Here is a 27,236-nt window from a genome sequence, read left to right as displayed (position 1 = left end):
GTAAAAATTATATTTTTAATATGCCAGTATATAAATATACCAGCTATACTAGAATATAGTATATTTTGAATGTAACAGTATATAGTGTAGTGGTATATTGTGTAGTGTTTAGTATATTTTAAATATACTAGTTTGTATATATAAAATATTACTTTTGGTATATTATACAGTTTTTATGTGTAGTATATTTTGAATGTAACACGTATACCAAATATACAGTTTAATATATTTCAGTATTTTTTCGGCATATTCATTTAGTATATTTTAAGAATCATACCGCATTGTTTCACTTTTATTAAAAATGTATAGAGTGCAAAAAATATAATCACTTTTTGAGGCTTTTTAGTAATAAATTTTTATTATTTATTTTGAAAGTTGAAAATATTAAATCACATTTACTGCATTTTAGGAAACTTTCGTTGGATGGATGAATTTAGCAAAGTAAGGTAAAGTTATTGTTATAATTGCAATATTAGAGAAATAAATGTTGTTCTTTGCATTACAGGGTATGTTGCAACTGTTTATCTGCACAGCGATGGTTGCGTTCCTTTTGACAATTGCTCAGCAGGTGGTGAACTATGCGAGTTCGCATCAAACACCAGCTGCTATGGGGAAAGCGTAGAAAGTTGACTGATTTGCCAGCTGGCTACAGAGTCTGGCAAATGAAATGTTGCTGCAAATAAATTGAAATAGTTCTTCACTCTTTGGGGAGGCGCAAAAGCAAAAGCAAAAGCAAAACAGCAACTCGTTGAAGCGCAATGCCAAATGCTCACAGCTGTTGTGGTTTCCAACTTGTTCGCACACACTCACACACAGAAAGAAAAGTGTGGCAAAGATGGTAAAAGGAAATAGAAAATCATAAATTGATAAGATACTATGATGCGTCGTAGTCGACGACAAGGGAAAACAGCCAGGACGGTTGTGGAGTACACTTGATTTGCTCAGATTTACACTCAACTTAAGCTTATTACCGTCAATGGAACGTGAAAGGAATCGAAAGAGAGAGAGAGAGAGAGATGAGCTTGCACGGCAATTCTCAAAAGCATTTCCTAAGTGAGCTATTTGTAAGTTGTTTGGGTAAAAGTAATGTTGCGGATTAGTCAATTGAGTAATAAATATATTGGGAAACATATTCTAAACAGAATAACAAGGGAAAGTTTACTTATTTGAATATTATTTTTATATTTTGGGAACATCTGCATTTAGGAATTTAACAATGTAGAAAAATTCAGTAGAGTGTGCTCGACTGTGAGTTACGCTTGGTGTTAAAATATACCAAATTTTAATATGGAAAGTTTTATTTGGTATATCAATTGGTATATCAACTATTATTATTATTATCAAAGTGTTCTCGACTGTGAGTTACCTGCCATCCATTTGAAAAGCATATTAATCTTTAAATATACCGAATTAATATACTGAAAACTATATTTGGTATATCACTATACCATTATGTTCAAAATATACCATAAAGTACAAAATGGAATACTCTTCAGTAAAATTTAACCCAAAATTCTAGAATTTTGAAAAACTTTAATTTATTATAAATTTAATAAATTTAATTGTGTGTCCAAGTTTCTGAAGACTTTTTAAATAGCAGGGAAAATAATTATTTGATTTCTTCATTTTCTTCATCTTTGGCTAATATTTATATTGAAATTTGTGTACCACAATTCTTGACATCTATAAGCAAACACTGAATTTACTTTAAGTCTCACTGTCTTTCTGCTCACAATTAGTATCAACCGCTTGTCTCTGATAAGCCGCAACTTGTGCAACAAATACTTTAATTCGCTTGCTGGGCAATTGTTGATCGAAGAGCTTTCTTTTATCCCCTTTCGCTTAAGTTGCAATAATTGGATGGATTAAGCAGCGCAAATTGTTGATTCACTTTATTCCTGTGCACTTAAAAAATGCAACTAATGACTTGCATGGAAAATAATTGCGAATTAAATTTAAGCTGATTTGTGGCGTGTAATATTCTGGTCGCAAGCATTACAACAATTTAATTGGCCTTAGGTTAATTTAAGCGAATAATTGAAATAAAATATATGTACACCGTAATTTATGAACACAATTTATAATTGACCATTGATTGAACAAAAATACCATTCAAAAAAAGCAAGTAAGAAATCTATAGTTGAGTTTGCTCGACTACGAGCTACCCGGGAGCTATTTTCAATAGCATTTTAGTCTTAAAATATTCAAAGTTATATGTGGTATATCATTATTTTATACTGAGTAAGCCGCCAGACATTTCCAATAGCGTATTTGTCTTAATATGTAGCAAATTAATGTACTGAAAGGTATATTCGGTATATTAAAATACGAGTGTGTACAAAGTATTTCATAAAGTACAAAATATGTCAGATTGAAAACTATTATTAATAGTCTACTTCAGACGTTCTAAGCACACACGCTGCCAGGGTTAATAGGCGTTAAAAAATATCTTAAAATATACGAAATAAATATTCTGAAATCTATATTTAGTATAGCAATATACTATTTACTTCGAAAGTATACCACAAAGTACAAAAGATACCAGATTGAAAGGAATTCATAACTGGATAAATTCTGAGTTTTTTGTATTTGACCAATATAATATACTGAATGCTACTTTTGGTATATAAATATACTGAGTTACCCGCCAGATAGAAAGCAATTAGTAACTGCATAAACTCTGAGTTTTTTATATGATCAAATATATAGAATTAGGTGGCCTCTATCTGCCTGTTGCATACATTCTGAACTCATAAGCTACCAGGTATAATAAGCGTTAAGAAATATCTTAAAATATACCAAATTAATATACTGAGAGCCATAATTGGTATATCAATATACTATACTGAGTTACCCTTCAGTCATTTTCAATACATGTTTGCCTTAAAATATACCAAAATAATATACTGAATGCTACATTTGGTATATAAATATGCTAATCAAAAAAATAACTGCAGAAATTCAGAGTTTTTATATGATCAACATATAGATTTATAAGCAGACCTGAGCACACACACTACCAGGTATTAATAGGCGTTAAAAAAATCTTAAAATATACCAAATAATTATACTAAAATCTACATTTAGTATAGCAATGTACTATTACTTCCAAAATATACCAGAAAGTACAAAAGATACCAGATTGAAAGCAATTCATAACTGGATAAATTCTGAGTTTGTTTTATATGACCAAAATAATATACTGCATGCTATTTTTGGTATATAAATATACTGAGTTACCCGTCAGATTGAAAGCAATTAATAACTGCATAAATTCAGAGTTTTTATATGATCAAAATATAGATTTATAAGCAGACCTGAGCACACACACACTACCAGGTATTAATAGGCGCTAAAGAATTATTGCATAATTCCACAAAAAAATTGCCATCGAAATTGACATTCGATTAAGTAATTAATAAAGTATGCATAATACTATAGTAGCATGAATGATTCAGTGAATGAAATGTTCATGTTTAATGGAAAAGTGCGAACGCAGTTCGATAACAATTCCATTTTTTTTTTGTACCGTGAAATGTTGTTGTCATGTTGTCATGTCGTATTAACTTTTTTTTGTGTTTCGTAATTGGCGCATAATAAGAAAGAGTTGAACAAATGCACGTAACGTGCTCAGCGGTTGTGATAGCGAAAAAGACTGTGAGTGAGTGTTTTAGCCGGCTTAAGCCGACTATGAATCACGTGCGGCGACGATAGAATGCAAATGTGTTCATCTTTAATTTTTTTGTGGATTTATGCTATTATGGACAACGGCATGATCCAGCTGATGATGATGTTCGACAGCTGTGTGTGTACAATGTTTTCCACTTAAAAAGGCGTTGCTGCAGTGGGTCAAGTCATCAGTCGTCAGTTGCAACAACACAGCGCAGCATAACCAATAAACCAGCAACCAACAACCAACAAACGAACAAACCATCAACCAACAAACCAACAACCCAGCAACCAACAACCCAGCAACCAACAACCAACAGACCAACAAACCAACAAACCAACAAACCAACAACCAACAAACGAACAACGAACAACCCAGCTACCAACAACCAACAAACCAACAACAACAATGTCTACTCTCAGTTTCATGTTGCTAACGAGCCTGGTTTTGGTTGCCGTTGCCGATTACTATGGCGACAGTTACGACGACTTCTCGCAGTACGCTCTCGGTCAGTATGGCACAGCGCCATCGGGATCGGCGGCTGAGTACATCTACAGCGATGTGGCGACAGCATATGGCGGCGGATCGGGTTCGGGATCAGGATCGGGATCGGTCAGCTATAATGTTGGTGCCGCTTCCAATGGCGCTGCGTCGTATGCTTATGCGGCTGCCGGGGGACCAAATGGGGCGCGAGCAATTGCTGAGGCGCCGGGACCTTACATGCAACCCATTGCTTATTCCGGTTATGGCAAGAAGTATGCGCCAGCCTATGTGACGACAGCGGCGCCAGCAACCACTGTGGCTGGTGCCACAACGGCGGCAACCACGGCAACAACAGCAACGGCGGCAACGGCGGCAACGGCGGCAACGAGCGGCTATCCCAGCTATACGACATCGACAACTGCTGATCCGGCAACAACTACGACAACAGCAGCAACCACAACAACTGCAGCAGCAACCACAACAACTGCAGCAGCAACCACAACAACTACAGCAGCAACCACAACCACCGAGGCAACCACAACAACAACAGCAGCAACCACCACAACGGCAGCAACCACCACAACTGCAGCACCAACTACCACCACAACGGCAGCAACCACCACAACTGAGGCGCCTACAACGACAACAACAACAGCAGCAACCACCACAACTACCGAGGCAACCACAACAACTGCCGCTCCCACAACAACGACAACCACAACGACAACAACAGCGGCTCCTACAACGACAACAACCACTGAGGCAGCAACAACAACAACGACAACAGCAGCGCCAACGACAACGACAACAACAACAGCAGCAACAACGACTACAACAACAGCTGCACCAACAACGACAACAACCACAGAGGCAGCCACGACAACCACAACAGCGGCAACCACAACAACAACAGCAGCTTCGACCACAGCAGTAAGTATAACGGATGGCAGGCTCATTGGCTAAGCAACTCTCAACTTTCTCTCTCAACTTTCTATTAACTATCTCGCAACTTTCTCTCACTCTCTCTCTCTCTCTCTCTCTCTCTCTTTCTGTACCCCAACCTCGCCTATTCCTTCTCTCTCTCTACAGGGTATAACCATTAAAATCACGCCTACAACTGGACTTTCTCTATGCACTGGCACCGCAACAACCATCGTCGTGCCTTTGGGTGTTCTTTCCATCACATTCACAACATGCTAAGACGAAGCAACAACAACGACAACAACAACACTCGACAACGAGCTAACCCCAAAAAACAACTAACTTATTTCTTAGCTACTACTAATAATCTTAAATAACTATAAATATTTTCAAACTCATAACTAAATTCCTCGACATTTAACAATCAATAAAAATGAGAAAAATAAATAAACTTGTTTACAATAATTTTTAATGTTCCATAATTTATTGTTGAGTTGTTTAATATGCTCGCTCAATCGACAACTCGAGCAAGCTGCTCGCTGAATTGAACTATAGCATTAAATTGGATCACTTCACTTATCGAGATCGAAATACACACACACGCACACATGAACAGGTGTTTGGCATTGCTTGACATTCAATGTGATTTCGCTGATGTGTAACAATCGGATTATAGAGTATGCAACGACTTGAAGTATACAAGCAAGGGAAGCAATGAGAAGCAAAAAGAAATGTGTAAAGTCTGTAAAAAACAAATAAAACTAAGTGTATGAAAATATAAAAAAAAAAAAAAAACAACTAATAGAGTATGCCCGAATTCAAAGAAACTGAAAATAAGAAGAACATTAAAATCTAAATGTTAGAAAACACATCTTATCACTAAGAGGTCAAAAGTTTTAACACAAAAAATCGTATTATATTTAGTTTATTGGTTTTTTTTTTTGTACTAGTTATTTATTATTTTACCATTTTACCATTTTATGATTTCAGTTATTAAGTTGTCTGAAATTTCAGCTCTACTATTTGAGTTATAAACGAAAACTTTCAAATTTAGATAAAAACTTTATAAGAATTCCGATGGATTACAGAATTTTGTAATCTAAATCTATGTTTGTCTTTTGGTCTTATTTTGGAAATTTTGCATTTTTCAAAATAATATTCTTAGTTTTAAGAATTCTTATTTCAAAAGCACAATTCTCAAGACGAATGTTCTTAATTGTAGAAATTGATCTTTTTTTCAGTAAAGGTATAAAAATGGTTAAACGGAAAACTATGGAAAGCATGAAAGTATCATATATCATCATATAAATACACAAAGATTTAAAAAAGTACAGAACATGCCAATTTCATTTTTAATATAAGCATATATTGTACACAAAAAATAAATGTATATAATGGTGTATAAAAACGATTTTAAAGAATAAATATTTAGATATAAATAAAAATATAATTATTTAATTTTCTTTTAAGAGTATCTGCGTTTCGTCACACTTCAGTTTTAGCTTAAATCCTAGTTGTTTTTCCCATTTTTTGTTTTTTGTTGTTGTGCCTCAGCTCTTTGTTTTTCATATTCAATTTGGTGTTTTTCTATTTTCCTATTTTTCTATTTTCTCGCGGCATTTGGCGCTTTGTTGTTGGCCATTGTTCGCGCTTATCTACCGACAATAAAGTGGCATTAAAAAGCTTAAAAAAACGCAAAGAAGCAGAGAAGCAGAGAGACAATAGACCGTAGACTAACATAGCTAACTGGGTATGGGAAATGTTTACGCTTTTGCCATGTAGTAGATTGGCATTGCGGAAATTAAGAATAGGCCATCGCCTGATGCCAGCGGCAACACTTTGCATGACAAACAAAATACATTTAAATTCAAAATTGTCTCCTCAACTTTCATCCTGATTCGCTGTTTTTTTTTTGCTTTCTTTTTTTTGGGTTTCTCCTTGATATCAGGTACACACAAATTATAATTTATTTTTGTCATTAACGCGGCGTCCTCAAGTGGCCTCAAACATAAAGACTATACAAATGGTCCTTGACTTTTACTCTTTAATTGTAATCTGTGCGTTAATAAATTTTGTTTATGTTATGCAAGGACATGCGTTCTCCCTTGTCACTTCCTTAGCCCAGAATTTGTACCTTTTAAAGCAAAAAGGTTCATTCTATTAAAATAAACAAATGTAGAATTGTCAATTTTGAATTTCATTTGTTTCGAATTTATTGCCTTACTTTTTAATTTCTATTTACCCTTCTCCATTGTCACTTTATTAGCAACGAGTCTGTCTACGATTTAATTAGATTTTCGCAATTCGCCAAATGTTGTACAATGAAAACAACTGGGGAAAAGTTGATTGAGTTCATTTCATTCACACCACAATTTCTTTCATAGCCCTCAACTCAGATCTCAGCATTTATTTTTTTTTGTTTCTTTTCGGGTATTTTTAACTCTTTCGAATTCGTCTAAAACAATTTATAATTGAATTGAATTTCATTTCATTTTACTTTGATTTGATTCGTTCACCACCCTTGAGGCACTTTACGCTTTTCCTCAATTGTTGCCAATAATTTTGCTCATTAAAAGTTTTAACGAAAATCACAAGAACAAACTGAGGGCATCCGCAGGTGTGTCTAGGCTCTAATGACACTTCAAATACCCTTCATCAAAGAGTTGTTTACTTTTGAGCTAAAGTAAATCTTTATTTCAATTATAATTGTAAAATATTAAAGTTTAATTTCCATTTTTTTCTTTATTTCTTTCAAAAACTTATATGCTCTCGCTGTAGTCTGGAAATGTAAATGAACAACCGAAAGTCAAGGGAACTCTTTTCAGTTTTTCTCACACCTCTCGACACGACGCAAAGGTAAACACACAGGTGACCAGAAAGCGAGCGCGAGAAAAACGAACGAACGAACGAAAAGCGAAAAATTGGCTAAAATCTTGAATTGTGTTGTGTTGAAATTTAAAAGACAGCTGCTTGTCTTGGCCACACCCGATAACAGTTATCAATGTGTCCAAAAGCCAATTGTTCTCTGCCATCGACCATTGTTGTCGGCGCCAAGAGCAGCGACAGAAGCTTCATCTTAAGCCGGTTATCGACAAGCTTTCAAGTCACATAAATCAACATATTTCATTCCATTTTTTTTTTCTTGTAGCTTTTTGCATACCCTAAAGATGAGTTAAGGCAGCTTAAGTGTGGCTGTGGCATATGGAAGAAGTAAAAATAAACAAATTAAGAAAAATCACTTGCAATAAGTTTGTAAAATCAAATGAAATACAAAGTGTAAGTAATAAGAAATATAATCAATAAACAAATTAAGAAAAGTTACTTATGTTACTTACTATAGAATAAAATGTGATTGTTATGCAAAAAAATAAAAAAATAAAATATATATTCAGTTTTTAAAAAACTGAAAACTATGTAAATGTCAGTATCTAAATATTAATATGAAATAAATATATCGATTTTATATCCATTATAAACTTAAAAAGAAAATAACGTGAACAATGTCATTAAGAAGTATATCAAATAAACAAATTTGAAAAAATTACTTGAGATAAATTTGCAAAATAAAATTAGATTTCAATGCGAAAAAAATAAAACAATGTGAATAAAATAAATATTCAATTACGTATTTATATATATAGGGTATTTAGTAGTCGACTACTGCAACTACTCAACGCTGCTTACGTCTTATATTTTTTAATAAATTTGCTTAGCTGGGCAAATATTTTATTTAAATTTCAGAGGGCATAAATCAAAGCCGTCGCGATATTCGCAAAATCCCAGCAAAAATTTGTAGGCGTGGTCGCATTGTAAACGTTGCTCAGCTTAGCTCAGCTCATCGCAGCTTGATTCAGCGCAAATTTGATTTGATTCCGTTCGCTTTGAATTGATATTTATGGCCCTAAAATTGGCTTACACGCATTGCGTATACGCAACGTTGCCATCGTTGTTGTTTACAATTAACCAAAAGATGTGAGGCAACCAAGCAGAGACTGTGGCAAATGCCACTTGCCGGCACGTAAAACGTGTGTTTATTATTTTTATTGCTCTTGATTACTTGAACTTGGCCGAAAAGTATTTTGCACTTGACTCTCGCTCTCTCTCTCTCTCTCCCACTCTCTTTTTCTTTTGCCTGCTGCCGATGGCGGAAATCAAATGAATCGATTAATGCGCCACAATTTACGACACCTGCTCCGGTTCGGGTTCTCTCTCTCTCACTCTCTTTCTGTCTGCCACACTTTGGGGCATTGCATAAATTTTGCTGGCGCCTGTCATTGACATGGGTAAATATACCTACTTTATATATGTATGTACTATCGTCTCATGATTTTGTAATCCTATTTACGACCTGGGCTTAAAGCTGCCATCAATTGGATGCAGCCAACTGGTCTCATAATAAATACAGATTTACTTTCCCGCCCAACTAATCAATTCTCAGCTCCAAAGCAGCTGCAACAAAAGTTCTGCACTCAAGTACTCGTAAATTGCAAAGTCATTGTTCAAGAAAAAGTGCAACGAAAAACGAGAGATTTTCTTTGCTGAGTGCAACAGGCAGCTAAAAATTTACATATACGAGTACAATACTTGGATATACAACTAGACTAAACAGAGCAAATTATTTATGTATTTAGCACAAAGTGGAAATCGTTTGAAGACGAAAAAAAAAAAATAAATAAATGAATGGAAATGCAGTTTACACTTTGCAACGTTTTCATTCAAACGTTGCACATTTTTGGCATCATTTTTCAAGGGATTATCGACTGTTCAAATTACGTTCTTTGCAATGTTGCTGCAACATTGTTGTTGGTCGTAACAGTGATCAATTGTCATTGCTGCTTTCATTCCATTTTCATATCTACTATCTTTTATCGCTTTCTTCACACCCTTACAACACTTAATTTCGGCGACTTCATCACACTTTTTAGTGCTTAGCTTTTTATTCCCCATGGAGTACAGCTATTTTTTATTAGCGGCAACAGCTGAGGTGATATAGACATGTCCTTATGGACGCAAAGATATCAGAGTAAGAGAGGTTCATAGAGGTTGAGATAGAGCTATATTTTGTTGTTAGCAATATATTTTGGATATTAATTTAGTATGATTTGAATGTAGTTGTATATCAATATGCCAAATAAACCTTTATTATAAAGAATATAGTATATTCAATTGAAAAATCGTTATTTTTTAAACTCAATTAGTAGTATATCAATATACCAATTATTGCCACAGATATCTGAGAGTGAGATGAGAGAGAGAGAGAGAGAGAGAGAGAGTTGTATTTCTTTTGGCAACAATATATCAGATATACAATTAAGTGCTTTGTAGTATTTTTTGGCAATTTTATTGATAATTTGGTATAATTTTTATTCATTGATATGCTTTAATTGTAGTAGTATATCAATATATTTAATTTACAATAATATTTAATTAACAATTTCGTATGATTAGTGTTCAATGGTATATTTTGTATATAGTAGTACATCAATATATCAAATATTCCCTTTTTTGGTATATTAATTTGGTGTATTCAGTTGACAATATGGTATACAAGTGCCTTAGTATAAAGAATATAGTATCTTTGATTGATAATTCGGTATATTTTGTACTAAATGGTATATTAATATACTGATTTTGTCGTTAGTATAAAAATGTATATTTAATGTATATTTAATTGATAATTTGGTATGAGATGCATTCAATGGTATCTTTCGAATGTAGTAAAGAGTATATCAATATATCACATATACCTTTAAGTACTTTATTTAATAATATATATTATAATGATATTTCATTGAAAATTTGATGTATTTTGTACTCAATGGTATATTAATATACTGAATTTTGTCATTAGTATAAAAATGTAGTATATTTAATTGACAATTTGGTATGTGATGCATTCAATGGTATATTTCGAATGTAGTAAGAAGTATATCACTATATCAAATATGCACTTTTGTAGTTTATTGGTATATTAATTTGGTATGCTTAAATATTTTTTTGTTTTTACTGAGAATCGGGTATCCTCACAATCAAATGCACAACAAAAATATGCTCACTGGCAACTAGTTGCGATTATGCATAAATCCGCTTGAAAAGCAAACCAAATAGAGACCGATGTAAAACGAAATTATATTTAAACATAAATCAGAAACAAAGTGGCCAGTGCTCTGTGTGGCAAGTGGCAAGTGGCAAACAGTAAGCAGCAAAAATTTTTGTTTTGTTTTCGGGGCACGACGTTGACAGCGACCAATGGCAGCAAAAAGGGCAAGCTTGAATTTGCTGTGTTTGCAGCTGTTGAGCTCAGCCAGCACAAAAAAAAAAAAAAAAAAACGAAAGGCAGCCAAAAAAAGAAAATTAAATATACATGAAGCGCACAATTACCAAATTTGTATATTTAATGTGTGCAAGTGTGTGTGTGTCGACGGCAATGAAATTCAATCCAGTGTCCATTTCTTGTAATTTCTTTTTGTGTTCCATGTTGTTTGTGTTGGCATAAAAATTTAATAAGCGCCCAAAAGTCGGCTACAATAAAACGTGAGTTGTAGTTGCCGTCGGAGACCGGTAAATTCATAAGCTTTCGTCCGCCTGTCCGTCTGTCTGTCTGTCTGTCCGTCTGTCCGTTTCCCCCCACCTGAAATTATGCTATTAAAAAAAGAAAACAAGAGGAGCACAAAATGAAATGAGCGAATGATGCGAGCAGCACTTGAACACAACAAATTGACATAGGACCCACAGAACACATACTTTAGCCTACGACGGACAGGTATCCCGCCTAGGCACTTAGCCACAGGCAATAACAACGACAAATTCGAAGGGAGATGGTTACACACACGTATATTATGTGACCATAGCGCAATATATGTATGTATATGGTACCAGCAGACTGTCGCCTCATTAGTCACGCCCCGAAAAAAGAAACAAGTAAGAAAGCTACAGTTGAGTGTGCTAGACTGTGAGATACTACCTACTCATTTTTAATGAAGGCGAAACAGTGCGGTACTTATTTTAAAATATACCAAATTAGTATACCGCAAAAATACTACAAATATACCGAATATAGTATGCACAAATTGCAAAATATACTAAATTTGGTATATTGATATAGTACTTCATTCAAAATTTACCATAGAGTGCAAAATATACCATAGTTAGTATATTGATATAGTACTACATTCGATATAAATAATCATTTTAAAATATACCAAATATACCACAAAAATACTAAAAATATGTTTGGTTTGTTGATATACCAAAATATACCACAAATTGCAAAATATACTAAATTTGGTATATTGATATAGTACTACATCCAAAATTTACCATAGAGTGCAAACTATACCATAGTTAGTATATTGATATAGTACTACATTCGACATAAATAATCATTTTAAAATATACCAAATATACCACAAAAATACTAAAAATATGTTTGGTTTGTTGATATACCAAAATATACCATAAATTGCAAAATATACTAGATTTGGTATATTGATATAAAGCAAAATATACCACAGTGCGCAAAATCTACGGTAGTTAGTATATTGTATATATATATTACTACATTCAAAATATACCATAAATTGCAAAATATACTAGATTTGGTATATTGATATAGTGCAAAATATACCATAGCGCGCAAAGTATACCTTAGTTAGTATATTGTATATATAGTACTACATTCAAAATATACCATACTGTGCAAAATATACCATATTATCAGTCAAAATAACTAAGTAAAGTTTCTAAAATCTAAGTGTTCTTACGGACGAATAGAACGGACGGATGTGGCTATATCGTCTCGACTGATTACGCTAATTAAGAATATATATACTATATTGGAGATGCCTTCTTCTGCCTATTATATTAATTTCCTGACGACACAAAGTTATAATACCCTTCTACCCTCTGAGTAGGGGGTATAAAAATATATATACATATATGTATATAAAAGCCTACGGCAAAGCTTTTTGGGCTAAACTCAACTGTCGGCGATTTCAGGTATAGATTCACATTTTGTGCCCTCCCCATTTCATTAAACCGACAACATGTTGAACACACAAGAGACAACAACATGTTTTATCTATGTATTTGATCCCCCAGTTTTTTTTTTTTTGGTGTATAGATTCTTCAGTTACAATTTTATTAGCTTATCCCAAGTGTCTGGCAAATCAATTTGCACAAAATAATCTTTAAAGCATACTTTGGCACAAGCGTTTAAAAATAGAGATATCTTGCTTAGCTAAATATTTTTTTATGCGACTCCTCAAAATATGCTAAGAACTTCATTATGTGTATTCGCTTTTTGTGCTGCTTTGGTAAAAATGGGGAATTCATTGCATGCTTGTAAACATTTTAGAGAATTGAAATTTGTTGGACAATTTTAATAGTAAAATTTATTAGTTCACTTTTTATCAACAATTTAAAGAGTTACATATGAAACTATAAATCAAACTTTGTTGGAAACTTATAAGTTTCATAGCTTCTAATTTTCAAGCTTATTATCAAGCTGCATATGAATTAAAGCATTTGCTTTTATTATTCTTGAATATAATATAAATGTATTTATACATAAGTGAACCATATATAATAGAACTTATATAATTGTTATCTAATCGCAAAAAATTTGTAGTAATCCTGAAAACTTTACTTATTGTTGTCTTTACCAAAACTAAATTGATAAAACTTAAAATTTTGTTACCTATATTTTGTTATTTTGTTTATTATCAATTGGCATAAAAGATTAGTTGAACAATTTATAGCTAGCTTTGAATTTTCTTTAGTAATTTCGAGTTATATATAAAATTGGGTTTGAAAATTTTCGAAAGCAAGAAAATTTCGCAGTGATTTCGCAGTTTGCTAATGCATTTTCATTTATAATTCATAAATATATTTTTCAACTTTCTCTCACCGAGCTATAAAGCAGTCGTAAAGACCTTAGAAGTTGAGCAGCATATTTCTCTAATAACTTTTTATAGCATGCAAATTGCTTAATTTCACTCAAGGTGCAGAAGCTGTAGAGTTAGCGAGAAGAAAGCACTTTATTTATAAATAAATATTTTACATTACATTTGGCCAAAGCAAAGCAGTTGGTTTTGTATTTAACTTTAAGAGCCAACGACCAACGAAAGTACAAATTTAAAGTCGCGTACATTTTGGAGCGCAGTTATTAGTGGCAAAGTTGGCCATAAAATATTGACATTTATAGCAAAGGGCATTAAATAGTAGCTTACGAAATGTGTGTGTTTAGATGAATGTTTCGTGGCATTGTTGTCACCTACTGAATGCTTTTAATGCTTACATCGAAAGCGGCTTAATAGATTTCGTGGCTGACAAACAATAAGAGCAAGTGCTGCACTCAGGACACGAAAAGTCCTTTGCTTTGCACTCGAGCGATTTTTCTTGCTAAGAATAGCCACAATCACATTCACAATCACAATTATATATATTATATATCATATTCAATGGCTATTAGAATGAAACGTTTTTCGAGTAGCTGTCAAAGAAATGTGGCTACAATTGGTTGATCAAAGTATTTTTGGCATTGCCCACAATGTTCACTCGCACGTTGTCTGCGTCATGCGGATGACATTCTAATAAGCAAATGCTAATAAAATGCTTGCACCTGCCATTGACGCTCTGCAAAAGGAAAATGCTCGCAGCGAAAAAAAAGCATTTATCACGCGACGCAAACAAAGAGCACAAAACAGAACAAAAAAAAAAAACAGAAAATGGAAAAAAGGACTCAAGCCAATTGAAAGTCAACTGTGGCTGCTAATGTTGCATTTCCTTTGCCTTTTCCCCCTCCACAATCCACAATCCACACTCCACTCTTCACACTGAAAAAAAACAGTTTCTAAAATCAAGAACATTCGTCTTAAAATCATCTTCTTAAAATAAGATCACTTTAGGAACAAATTCTTAAAACATTCGTCTGAAAATTGTCTAATTCTCAAAATAACACCACAAATTTTAGATTTAGATTAAATTCCTATACAATTTTTAACTAGCTTTGAGTGTTTTCATTTATAACTCAGTTAGTCGAGCTGTCGGAAACCATACTTTATTTTAGTAGTCTCGAGTTATCAAATGCTGCTCGTAAGTGGAATGATTAACAATACAATTAAAGAATACGCAATTTAAATAATAAATTGGGAAAACAATAATATACGATTATAATGAAAAATAATATAATGAAATGATTTTTTTATCTTTTCCTCTTCTTAATAAGAACTTGGGTCTTATATCCAATCTTCTTGAAATCAAGTTGTATTTTCTAACATTAAGATTTTCATGTTATTTACACAGTTATTAGACCAAAATTTTGATTTTAGAACTTTTTATTTTTTTTCAGTGCACACTCTTCACTTTCACTTTCACTTTGTAAATGGCAGCACGACCATAAACAATTACGAAATGTTGCCTGTGGCAGCCTAAACGTGATGCTGTTGCTCACGCTACAGGCCGGCCTATAATGAGCAGACAGTATATTTTCATTGTAGTAGTATATCAATATACTAAAATGTTGCCTTTATTCAACGGTATATTTTGAATGTATTAGTATATCAATATACCGATTATTGTCTTTAGTGCAAGGAATAAACTATATTCAATTTATAATTCGATATATTTTGGACTATTTTGGTATATTTTCAATAAAATAGTATATCAATATACTAAAATATTGCCTTTGGTATATTTAATAGTATATCAATATACCAAATATTGTCATTAGAGTAAGGAATAAACTATATTCAATTGATAATTCGACATATTTTGGACTATTTTGGTATATTTTCTATGGAATAGTATATCAATATACTAAAATGTTGTCTTTGGTATATTTAGTAGTATATCAATATACCAAATATTGTCTTTAGTATAAGGAATAAACTATATTGAATTGATGGACTATTTTGGTATATTTTCTATGAAATTGTATATCAATATACCAAAAACCACCTTTAGTGGCTGTTTTTGTTGCATTTCCTTCGCCACTTCGCCTCCACACTCCACACTCTCCACTTTCACTTTCTAAATGGCAGCACGACCTTAAACAATTACAAAATGTGTTGCCCCTGGCAGCCCAAAACGTGATGCTGTTGCTCACGCTACAGGCCGCAGGCCTATAATGAGCAGACGCTTGGGATGTTCGTTCCGTTGTTGTTTTTGTTATTGTACTGTGGACTGTGGTTAGACAGCGGTTAGGCAGCTAATCGAATCAGCAGAAAAAACCACAAGAGTGCGAGAGACAAAGAAAGCAATACATTGTTGCTCAACGACATACGTTGCGTATACGCAACATGAACACATTTGCGACTATTTTCGATTCGAAAAGGCAGCAGCAGCAGCAGCAAAGAAATCAGTTTTGTTTATTTTGCGCCCAGAAACATGAATGTATTTTTAACCCATATTTATACAAGCGGGTTGCGGGTGCTACAAGGTTCGAAAGATTGCCGCCGCTTGCGTTCGTTGCGTTGTTACGTCTGTCAACGTCTTGCGCATCAACATTCTTTTTGCCGCCCACAAAAATTTATGGACCTGGGCACAAAATGACGTCCCAAAGCCGCAAGGGGCAACGAGTAAAAGTAATGGCGGCAACGCTTTCGGTTTCGGTTTGTTTGAATGAATAAATCATAAGTGCATCATTTAGAGCATACGGCATACTCAGACAAAAAGGAAATTGCACTTCAAGTCACATGAAAGTCGATCAGAAATTGTCTTCCAATTCGGTTCCAAGAAACCAAAAAAAAACACACACAAGAAATGAAAACAAAAGCATATTTTGGACTGACGCGTGGCAAAGACGAATGGAATCAATGGCACGTGAAATTTAATGCTGTTTCCCATTAATAGCAAACAAATAGAATTCGTTTATACGGATATTAAGTATACGCGTTGTTGCCCCACACTCCGCTTACCTGCTCAAAAGCTCTTGGGGCCATCTGCACGCGATGTACTTGGGCTATTTGTTTATGTTTTGTTCTTCTTATGATTATACTTGTTCTTGCTTTTGTGATTATAGTAGTTGTGTGCCTGCCCAAGCACTTGAAGACAAACAACTAAATTATTTGCACTCACTTTTATTTACTTACGATTTTAGATAGATTTATGCTCTCGATGTAAGTATCTTTGCGCGCCAAAAAAAAAACCAAAATAACAATAAAAAAAACAACAACAAAAATATTTGTATAGCCAAAGGCCAGGAAATTGTTGAAGAAGTTTTCTAGTTGCCGCCGAGTGAGTGTGCGACAACCGTTCGCCACAACAGCGAGTTGGTAAGTGAAGCCAAGCCGCATTCTGAAGCTGTGCATTCCCCAACCTGCAGGACCTTTGCCTTTATCCCAAAAGATACGCTGGCAAGCAGTGCAAACTGTTATACGAGGGTGGTTCGAATCATCATCATGAATTTTCTCTTTCCATTATACAATAACGAATGGTCTTTAAACAAGCAAGAAAGCTACAGTCGAATGTGCAAAAATACTAAAATTATATTGGCATAGCACTACATTAAAAATTCGAAAATAAAAGTAAAAGAGAGTCATATTATTCTTAAACTTTAATAAATGAATATACCACAAAAATACTAAAATATACTAAATGCTTTATTTGGTATACATTTTACTACATTTAAAATTCTAAAATAAAAGTAAAAGAGAGCCATATTATTCTTAAGCTATAATAAATGAATATACCACAAAAATACTAAAATATACTGAATGCTTTATTTGGTATATTGAAATAGTAATACATTTAAAATTCGAAAATAAAAGTAAAAGAGAGCCATATTATTCTTAAACTATAATAAATGAATATACCACAAAAATACTAAAATATACTGAATACTTTATTTGGTATATTGACATAGTACTACATTTAAAATTCGAAAATAAAAGAAAAAGAGAGCCCTATTATTTTTAAACTATAATAAATGAATATACCACAAAAATACTAAAATATACTGAATGCATTTTTTGATATATTGACATAGTACTACATTTAAAATTCGAAAATAAAAGTAAAAGAGAGCCATATTATTCTTAAACTATAATAAATGAATATACCACAAAAATACTAAAATATACTGAATGCTTTATTTGGTATATTGAAATAGTAATACATTTAAAAATCGAAAATAAAAGTAAAAGAGAGCCATATTATTCTTAAGCCATAATAAATGAATATACCACAAAAATACTAAAACATACTGAATGCTTTATTTTGAATATTGGCATAGCACTACATTTAAATTACTAACTGATTTATGGAATCTCAATATTTTCATGTGTTACGTTTTTGATTAATTATAAAAATACGTAAATATTAAAAGGTCTTAATTTTTATCGAACTATTAATTATTGATCATGTAAGATGATCATGTAAGTGAAATTTTCAAAAAATAATTACGTCTAAAAAAGACATATTAAATTACTCTATATTTGTTTAGGAACTCGCTGATTGAATCATTAAAAATGCTAAGTTGAAACCTTTTTATGGCAAACTTAACAATAACATAGTCTAATAGAAAATATGTTGAATTGGAGCTCAAATCATATTTAAGAAATATTGGGTCATTCAAATTTCTATATTTTGTGCACATAACATTTCATAATAACAACTAATGCGATTAGTTGAATTTCGCAGCAATTTAGAATTAAGTCATGTTTAAAGACCTTCAAACAGGTGTCAAATAACAATTTAAAGACGCGCTAACCAACACGCAAAGCAGTCAACAAAACGTTTATGTAGAACCAGCAACAGTTTTATGAAGTCATTGCTCAAAGTATTAGCAAACACGACAAACGTGTTAAGCTACCCTTTTGTGAGGACATTGGTTGCCCATTTTGTGGAGTGTTGTTGTTGTTGGTACTTTGATGCTGTGCACTGCTTGCACATTGCACGACTGCTTGGCGCGGTATTTGAAAGCATGCTATTAGCAAATAGTAAGCAGTGCAACATGCGATAAGCAGTTGAGCAAGTAGTGTATTTAGCACAGTAGCAAATGGAACTAAATGGCAAATAGCGATTACATTGTTTAATTAAATTAAAACAAAGGAAAGAACAAAAAGAAAGAACTGAAGGTCAGGGACTTGGAGATGGAGAATGCTTGGCAAACGCAACAGCAACACACACCGCAAACGTCTGCAAGTGCGGCACAATCAAAGTCGGCTGCTGGTGCCAAGCAAAGCAAAGCTTTACATGCGGCCACGGGTCGGGCACGTAATGCGTCTCTGCCAGCGATAGCGATAAGGTGTGGTGTCTATACAAACGTCTCTTTGGCTGCTGACTCTGACTGACTCTGACTGACTAACTGGGTTCTAGTTGCATGTATAAATAGCCAGTGTAAGCCCAGCTAAGCATATCATTGCTAAAGTACACCTTCGACTTTAAGATGTGCCCAACAAGAACAACAACTATTCAACAGCTCAGTCTCATTGTGGTGCTGCTCTTTGGCTGCCTGGCTGCCAATGCTCAGCGCTGTCAGGACTATCAGGATACACAGCAGCAGACGTTGCACTGCGGCGGACGAGCTCTGTGTGCCACAAACGGCCATTGCTATCGCCGTTTCAGCAACATTTGTTGCCTCGAGGCACACAATTTGCAGCGCATGTTTGCAGGCCAAAATGGTGAGTTTAGATTCCCAAAATCGAATTCATAATTTGTTTGTAATTCTTCGTTATACTTTTCGTAGAATTTATCGTCGTGGATATGCAACACTGTTTGCCAGCGTCGACGTGGTACGACTACAGCATACCCTATAGTCCGCCACGTTTTGTGAACTATGGCTATGAATCGCAATATGATTATGCCGCTCCTCCACAACGTCAGCCGCAGTTGTACAATCCCTATAGATACCACAGTCAGCAGATCTTTTCGCAGTCAAATAGAGCGGGCGTTGCTCACGCCTGGAATCCTTATGCAGCAGCTGCCTCGCAATACGCCACAGGCCAAACGTCTGCGCCCAGTTATTATGTTCAATTGCTCACCTCAACACCGAGCACAGCGTACACAACACCTTCCACAACACCTTCCACAACAGCTGAAACAACACCTTCCACAACTACTACTACGACTCCTGTCACAACTTCCTCTACAACAGAGTCCACAACCCCTTCCACAACAGCTGCCACGACGCCTTCAACAACGCCTTCAACAACACCTTCAACAACGCCTTCAACAACGCCTTCAATAACGCCTTCAACAACGTCTTCAACAACGCCTTCAACAACGCCTTCCACAACGCCTTCAACAACGCCTTTCACTATAATATTCCCAACTATTCCTCATTTGTTTGAAGCTAAGGTTGCAGTGGTTGCCGAAGACATCGAGAAGGGCGATGCAGCTATCGATTCTGTTGCAGATGAAATCGAATCTGATGCGGCATCACTTGGCAAAAAAAGGCCAACTACACCGAAAACAACAACGACTACATTAAAAACGACTACTCCTAAGACAACAAGAGCTACTTGTGAACATACATCTACAACAACTTCCACTACGCCATCCACAACAGCACCCACGACCCCTTCCACAACTCCTTTCACAACACCCTCCACAACACCTTCCACAACACCTTCAACAACGCCTTCCACAACACCTTCCACAACACCCTCTACAACACCTTCGACAACACCTTCCACAACACCCTCTACAACACCTTCAACAACACCTTTCACAACACCTTCCACAACATCCTCTACAACTCCTTCGACAACATCTTCAACAACACCTTTCACAACACCTTCCACAACACCCTTCACAACACCTTCCACAACACCTTCAACGACGCCTTCCACAACACCTTCCACAACACCCTCTACAACACCTTCGACAACATCTTCCACAACACCCTCTACAAAACCTTCAACAACACCTTCCACAACACCCTCTACAACATCTTCCACAACACCTTCAACAACACCTTCCACAACACCTTCCACAACACCTTCGACAACACCTTCCACAACACCTTCTACAACACCTTCAACAACACCTTCCACAACACCCTCTACAACTCCTTCGACAACACCTTCAACAACACCTTTCACAACACCTTCTACAACACCCTCTACAACACCCTCTACAACACCTTCAACAACATCGTCTACAACACCCTCTACAACACCTTCTACATCACCTTCCACAAGACCCTCTACAACATCTTCCTCAACACCTTCAACAACACCTTCAACAACATCCTCTACAACACCTTCCACAACACCTTCAATAACATCGTCTACAACACCATCAACCACTCCATCAACCACCGCTTCAACAACAACACCATCCACTCCAGCACCAATTGATGCCGTAAGTACAAGTCTTCCACACTGCTCCTGGACTCCGCATAACCAATTAACACTCTTTTTTAATTTACCCAATAGAATATTCTAGCGACCATGGTCATTACAAGCTTCGACGGTCAGGTGTTGAGACTATCGCTGACAAAGCAAGTGATCGATCCCATCAACGGCAACAAGACATGTGTGGCGACAACAACACTGCTGATAACAACCAAGGAGTGTCCAACGCCACAGCTGCTTACTGGCTGCCTGATGAGCACCTCAACAAGTGCCACAACAACGACAACGACAAGAACACCACCAACAACATCAAGAAGTTCCACTTCCTCTTCTCCAGCGACTTATCCAACTCGGGCGAACCCCGCAATTGAAACAGCGTATAGAACACCTATACATAAACCTTATAGCTATCATTATGGCTATGCCTATGGCACCAACTATGGTCTTGACACTCCCTCTAGTTCCGCTTCCCGTTCCTATCCAAGAGACGATGCATATGCTTCGGCTTCGGCTTCCGCCTCGGCTGCGGCTTCGGTGGCGTCCCCCTTTGGCTGGTCGCATTATTACAGTCGTCGCTAACCTACCGCAATAATATAATATATACATATATCATACTATACTATAAATATTCTACTTTTTTATACCGTTCAGTTCAATAAAAAAAAACTTTAAAAGAAATAACGCTTAAATTCTTAAACAAAATTTTACTCAGAGAATGAATTTGTATTCTTTCTTACTTTTTTTAATACCTAACACGTGTGTTGCTACGTGACATTTGATACATCATCATCAAATGCACAATGCTTAAAGACCTGCGTATCATTTAAATATTAAATTCTTTGCTCATTAATTGGTTTCAAATGATTTCGTTTATTATCAAGTAACCTAAATAATTACTACATTTATTTCCGAATAACAAATACAATTTGTTAGCAATGCACATACACACCGATATCATTTCAATTTGAGTTTCATGACTGGTGTCAAATGTTTTTATGCGCTCGTCATTAAATATTTCTCCAGAAATGTCTCTTTAGATAGGCCAAGAATCAGTCAATGAGCTCATTGCATTGCTTGCAGCTCGTATTCGGACACAGTGAGTTTATCTGCTGACCTTGGCAATTGTCAATAATAAATAATATTTATAATAACAACATTATTATCGCATTTTATTGCGTGTTCAGCCAATTACTCATTATCATTCGCAGTAAATTCGTAATGCATTTTAATTCACAAAATAATTTTCCCATGACAAAAAAAAAAAATTAAACAATAAAAAACGTTTTTGAATAATGCGAATAAAATGAAGATAACACAAAAAGAATTTCATAACCCAAAAAAAAAAAACTGAAAAACACAAAATAAACAACCGAAACACATCGAAGCTAGTTTAGCAAACAGTCTGGGGCAACATTCAGTTTATATTGAAATATATAATGACCGAAATGGAGCTCGAGACACGTAGACATTGCAATGATATGAAGGCATATGCCACTTGGGGGAGGGTTCGACTCTATAAAAAGCGCAGCCTGCGCTAGGCAAACCTCATAGTCAACCTGTGAAACGTCCCCCGTAATGTTGTTATTCCATTTGTTGTGCTTTCTTTGCGTCCTTTCAGTCGGCTGGAGCTATGGTGGTTATGGAGCACCTGATTACTATTCATCATCGTGTGATCATATCGTCTGTCCGACGACCAAAAGTGAAGTTTGCGCCAAGTCACGCATGACAAATCAGGAGGCGACCTTTGACAATGAATGCGCAGTACGACACTACAGCTGTCTCTATGTGGAATGTGAGTTGCAATCAATTAGATGTAAGAAGAGTGCGTTAATAGATAATGTTTACAGCTTGGCAAATCATTAATCTGGGATCCTGCGAGTGTCCCACGCAGTGCTTCAGCAGATGTAAACCGATTTGTGCCGCATTGGGCGAAGAACTGCGAACGTTTAACAGCAGTTGCGAGCTAAGACAATATAGATGCTTTTCCGATGAACGTGAGTCTTGAGTATAGTCTTAATTGTAAATTAATCTTGTTGAACTTTAAATTAACAATTGTTTTATTTAATTTTCTTATAACAACTTCATCTCAGCATGGATTCAAGTAACGAATGAACACTGTGGCCTGCCAAATCCTTTCTATGGTTCACCGTCCTACGGATATCAGCCTTACGCTGCGCCTCCAGTTTATGGACAACAGCCGCCTGCATTTGGTCCTCCTTTGCCATTGACCTACCACAATCCTGGCTACTACAATCCCCAACCGAATACGAATGCGCAATCTCAACAACTACCGTATCACGTGTACATCTCAAGAGACTCGCTGCCCACCGAATCAATGGATGCATTTGGCTACACAACAGTTGCATCGACTTCAACTCCATCTTCGACAACAGTGTCATCGACAACACCAACGACAACTACCTCGACTACGCCTTCGACTACGCCTTCGACTACGCCTTCGACTACGCCTTCGACTACGCCTTCGACTACGCCTTCGACTACGCCTTCGACTACGCCTTCGACTACGCCTTCGACTACGCCTTCGACTACACCTTCGACTACGCCATCGACTACTGCATCGACACCAGATTCAACTACACCTTCAACAACAACAACCACAGCCTCAGATTCAGCTTCGACTACACATACAGGCTCCGGAGACTCCGGTTTAGGCGAATCCAAGCTGAAAGTTGAAAGTTTCAGGCTAAATGTGGCAAATGATGCTGCAACAGATCCAACAACAGTGTTGACAACGGAGTCCACAACACCTTCGACTACAGTTTCCACAACGGATTCAACAACTGTATCCACAACAGAGTCCACAACACCCTCGACTACAGCATCCACTGCAGAATCGACTACAGTTTCCACAACGGATTCAATAGCAGTCTCTACAACGGAGTCCACAAAACCTTCGACTACAGTTTCCACAACGGATTCAACAACTGTATCCACAACAGAGTCCACAACACCCTCGACTACAGCATCCACTGCAGAATCGACTACAGTTTCCACAATGGATTCAACAACAGTCTCTACAACGGAGTCCACAACACCTTCGACTACAGTTTCCACAACGGATTCAACAACTGTATCCACAACAGAGTCCACAACACCCTCGACTACAGCATCCACTGCTGAATCGACTACAGTTTCCACAACGGATTCAACAACAGTCTCTACAACGGAGTCTACAACACCTTCGACTACAGTTTCCACAACGGATTCAACAACTGTATCCACAACAGAGTCCACAACACCCTCGACTACAGCATCCACTGCTGAATCGACTACAGTTTCCACAACGGATTCAATAGCAGTCTCTACAACGGAGTCCACAACACCTTCGACTACAGTTTCCACAACGGATTCAACAACTGTATCCACAACAGAGTCCACAACACCCTCGACTACAGCATCCACTGCAGAATCGACTACAGTTTCCACAACGGCTTCAACAACTGTAACCACAACAGATTCTACAACAGCGTCCACCACACCTTCCACCACAGCATCCACTACAGAATCGACTACAACTTCTACAACAGAGTCCACAACACCTTCAACTACAGCATCGACTACAGCTTCAACAACTATATCTACAACAGTGTCCACCACACCTTCAACTACAGCATCCACTACAGAATCGACTACTGTTTCCACAACAGAGTCCACAACACCCTCGACTACAGCATCCACAACAGATTCAACAACAGTCTCTACAACGGAGTCCACAACACCTTCGACTACAGCATCCACAATGGATTCAACAACAGTGTCCACAACGGCGTCCACAACACCCTCGACTACAGCATCCACTGCAGAATCGACTACAACGTCTACAACAGAGTCCACAACACCTTCGACCACAGCATCAACTACAGCATCCACAACACCTTCAACTACAGCATCCACAACAGATTCAACAACAGTATCCACAACAGAGTCCACAACACCCTCGACTACAGCATCCACTGCAGAATCGACTACAGTTTCCACAACGGATTCAACAACAGTGTCCACAACCAATTCTACAACAGTGTCCACCACACCTTCGACCACAGCATCCACTACAGAATCGACTACAGCTTCTACAACAGAGTCCACAACACCTTCGACTACAGCTTCGACTTCAGTTTCCACAACAGATTCTACAACAGTGTCCACCACACCATCAACCACTGCATCCACAACGGATTCAACAACAGTGTCCACAACGGCGTCCACAACACCCTCGACTACAGCATCCACTGCAGAATCGACTACAACTTCTACAACAGAGTCCACAACACCTTCGACTACAGCTTCGACTTCAGTTTCCACAACAGATTCTACAACAGTGTCCACCACACCATCAACCACTGCATCCACAACAGATTCAACAACAGTCTCTACAACGGAGTCCACAACACCTTCGACTACAGCTTCCACAACGGATTCAACAACAGTGTCCACAACGGATTCAACAACTGTATCCACAACAGATCCTACAACAGTGTCCACCACACCTTCCACCATAGCCACCACTACAGAATCGACTACAGCTTCTACAACAGAATCCACAACACCTTCGACTACAGCATCCACTACAGAATCGTCTACAGTTTCCACAACAGATTCTACAACAGTGTCCACAACACCATCAACCACAGCATCCAGAACAGATTCAACAACAGTATCCACAACAGTGTCCACCACACCTTCAACTACAGCATCCACTACAGAATCGACTACAGTTTCCACAACGGCTTCAACAACATTATCCACAACTGACTTGACTACGGAGTCAACGACAGACACAATTACAACCTCAACCACACCTTCAAGTTCCAATGTACAATTGAAACGATTAAGCAAGAATATAGCAATCAGTATTACAAATACGACAACCACACCTGCAACAACAACAGACTCAACTACGCCAGCAACTACAACTTCGACGACAATTTCAACAATACAATCAACTACGTCTTCAACACCAACTCCCGAATTTCAGGTAATGAGAATGAGCGAATCGCAAGATGCGGCAGCATTAATACCATCGACAGCTTCAAGGGAATTGACTATAAGAGGACATAAAATCCATTTGCCAGAACAAGATGTTGCAATAATTCTAATTCCGTAGGGAAACCCATAATAATAATTATAAGAAACGATTCAATATAAAAGACTAATAACCAAACTCTTTAAAATTGTAAAAGCGAAAGCAATATTGTTACTCTCATCACATAATAATAATCGAATATTTCAATTAATTAGGTTTGTCTGCCGTCTTCTCATCAGAAATTTCCCATCGTTCAATCACCTAATGGGTTATCGTGGTCATTATTTCATAATAATCAGGTTTAGAACACACAAAAGCTCGTTTTTTGATTGAGAGAGTGGTTTTTGGGTTCCATTTTAGGCGGTGTATTGTATGCCTCCATCTCTTCAAACGTTGTTTATAAATTCGGTATTGTATTGCCAATTGTCTCGATTTTCTTCTTAGAATCCTTCGCTGTCGCACTTCAAGTTTCCTTTTTTTTCGCAGGCTTAAATACTTAAGTAGTTTGCTATACTTTCCAATTTCATCAGACAATAGTAATTGCAGTAATTGATTGCGAATATACGAGAGTAAAGAATTTGGAGTCATCATCCTATTTAAATTCTTAATTGCACTTTGATTCCTGATTTCAAGGAACCGATATTTCCAGCCATTAGCTAAGAATTGCGTCCAGCCTTGTCGCAAGGGTCCAAAGATGTGATTGGTTCTTTGAAGATTCGTTAGCTTTTTGTTATCGACAGTTATTATTTGTATAATCGCTTCATAGGTATTATTAATGTTTCCCTCTGTTGCACTGTTTAGCGACAAACATAAGAGG

General features: G+C 36.3%; 4 protein-coding genes across 5 annotated transcripts in view; 3 read left to right on the top strand and 1 right to left on the bottom strand.

Annotated features, from left to right (window-relative positions):
• LOC117578012 (calcitonin gene-related peptide type 1 receptor) overlaps window positions 1–17,270 on the bottom strand; it is a 35,963-nt gene extending 18,693 nt beyond the window's left edge. The window contains exon 1 of one of the 2 annotated variants that reach the window (XM_034263110.2): window positions 17,167–17,270. The gene's annotated coding sequence lies outside the window, so the exon portion shown is untranslated. Of the gene's footprint in view, window positions 1–16,992; window positions 17,081–17,166 lie in introns of those variants that run through there. The other variant, XM_034263111.2, reaches the window with a different exon arrangement.
• LOC127565884 (uncharacterized) lies at window positions 3,912–5,510 on the top strand. Its single transcript, XM_052006722.1, has 2 exons — window positions 3,912–5,083; window positions 5,243–5,510. The coding sequence occupies exons 1-2, from the start codon at window positions 4,079–4,081 to the stop codon at window positions 5,351–5,353; spliced, it is 1,116 nt and encodes a 371-aa protein (XP_051862682.1). The 5' UTR covers window positions 3,912–4,078; the 3' UTR covers window positions 5,354–5,510.
• A 2,193-nt stretch (window positions 17,271–19,463) lies between the features above and the next one.
• Window positions 19,464–21,954, top strand: LOC117565145 (mucin-2-like). The gene is made up of 4 exons (XM_052008460.1): window positions 19,464–19,698; window positions 19,764–20,741; window positions 20,982–21,382; window positions 21,457–21,954. Exons 1-4 carry the CDS (start codon window positions 19,464–19,466, stop codon window positions 21,952–21,954), a joined length of 2,112 nt encoding a protein of 703 aa, XP_051864420.1.
• Window positions 21,955–24,083: 2,129 nt separating this feature from the next.
• On the top strand, window positions 24,084–26,274 carry LOC117565153 (probable serine/threonine-protein kinase clkA). Its single transcript, XM_052008459.1, has 6 exons — window positions 24,084–24,118; window positions 24,192–24,466; window positions 24,528–24,564; window positions 24,672–25,487; window positions 25,608–25,883; window positions 26,016–26,274. The coding sequence occupies exons 1-6, from the start codon at window positions 24,084–24,086 to the stop codon at window positions 26,146–26,148; spliced, it is 1,572 nt and encodes a 523-aa protein (XP_051864419.1). The 3' UTR covers window positions 26,149–26,274.
• Window positions 26,275–27,236: the final 962 nt, after the last annotated feature.

The sequence above is a fragment of the Drosophila albomicans genome, chromosome X (genome assembly GCF_009650485.2).
Source record: "Drosophila albomicans strain 15112-1751.03 chromosome X, ASM965048v2, whole genome shotgun sequence".
In the NCBI taxonomy this organism is placed as follows: Eukaryota; Metazoa; Arthropoda; class Insecta; order Diptera; family Drosophilidae; genus Drosophila; species Drosophila albomicans.
This window is presented reverse-complemented; position numbering and strand designations above follow the sequence as displayed.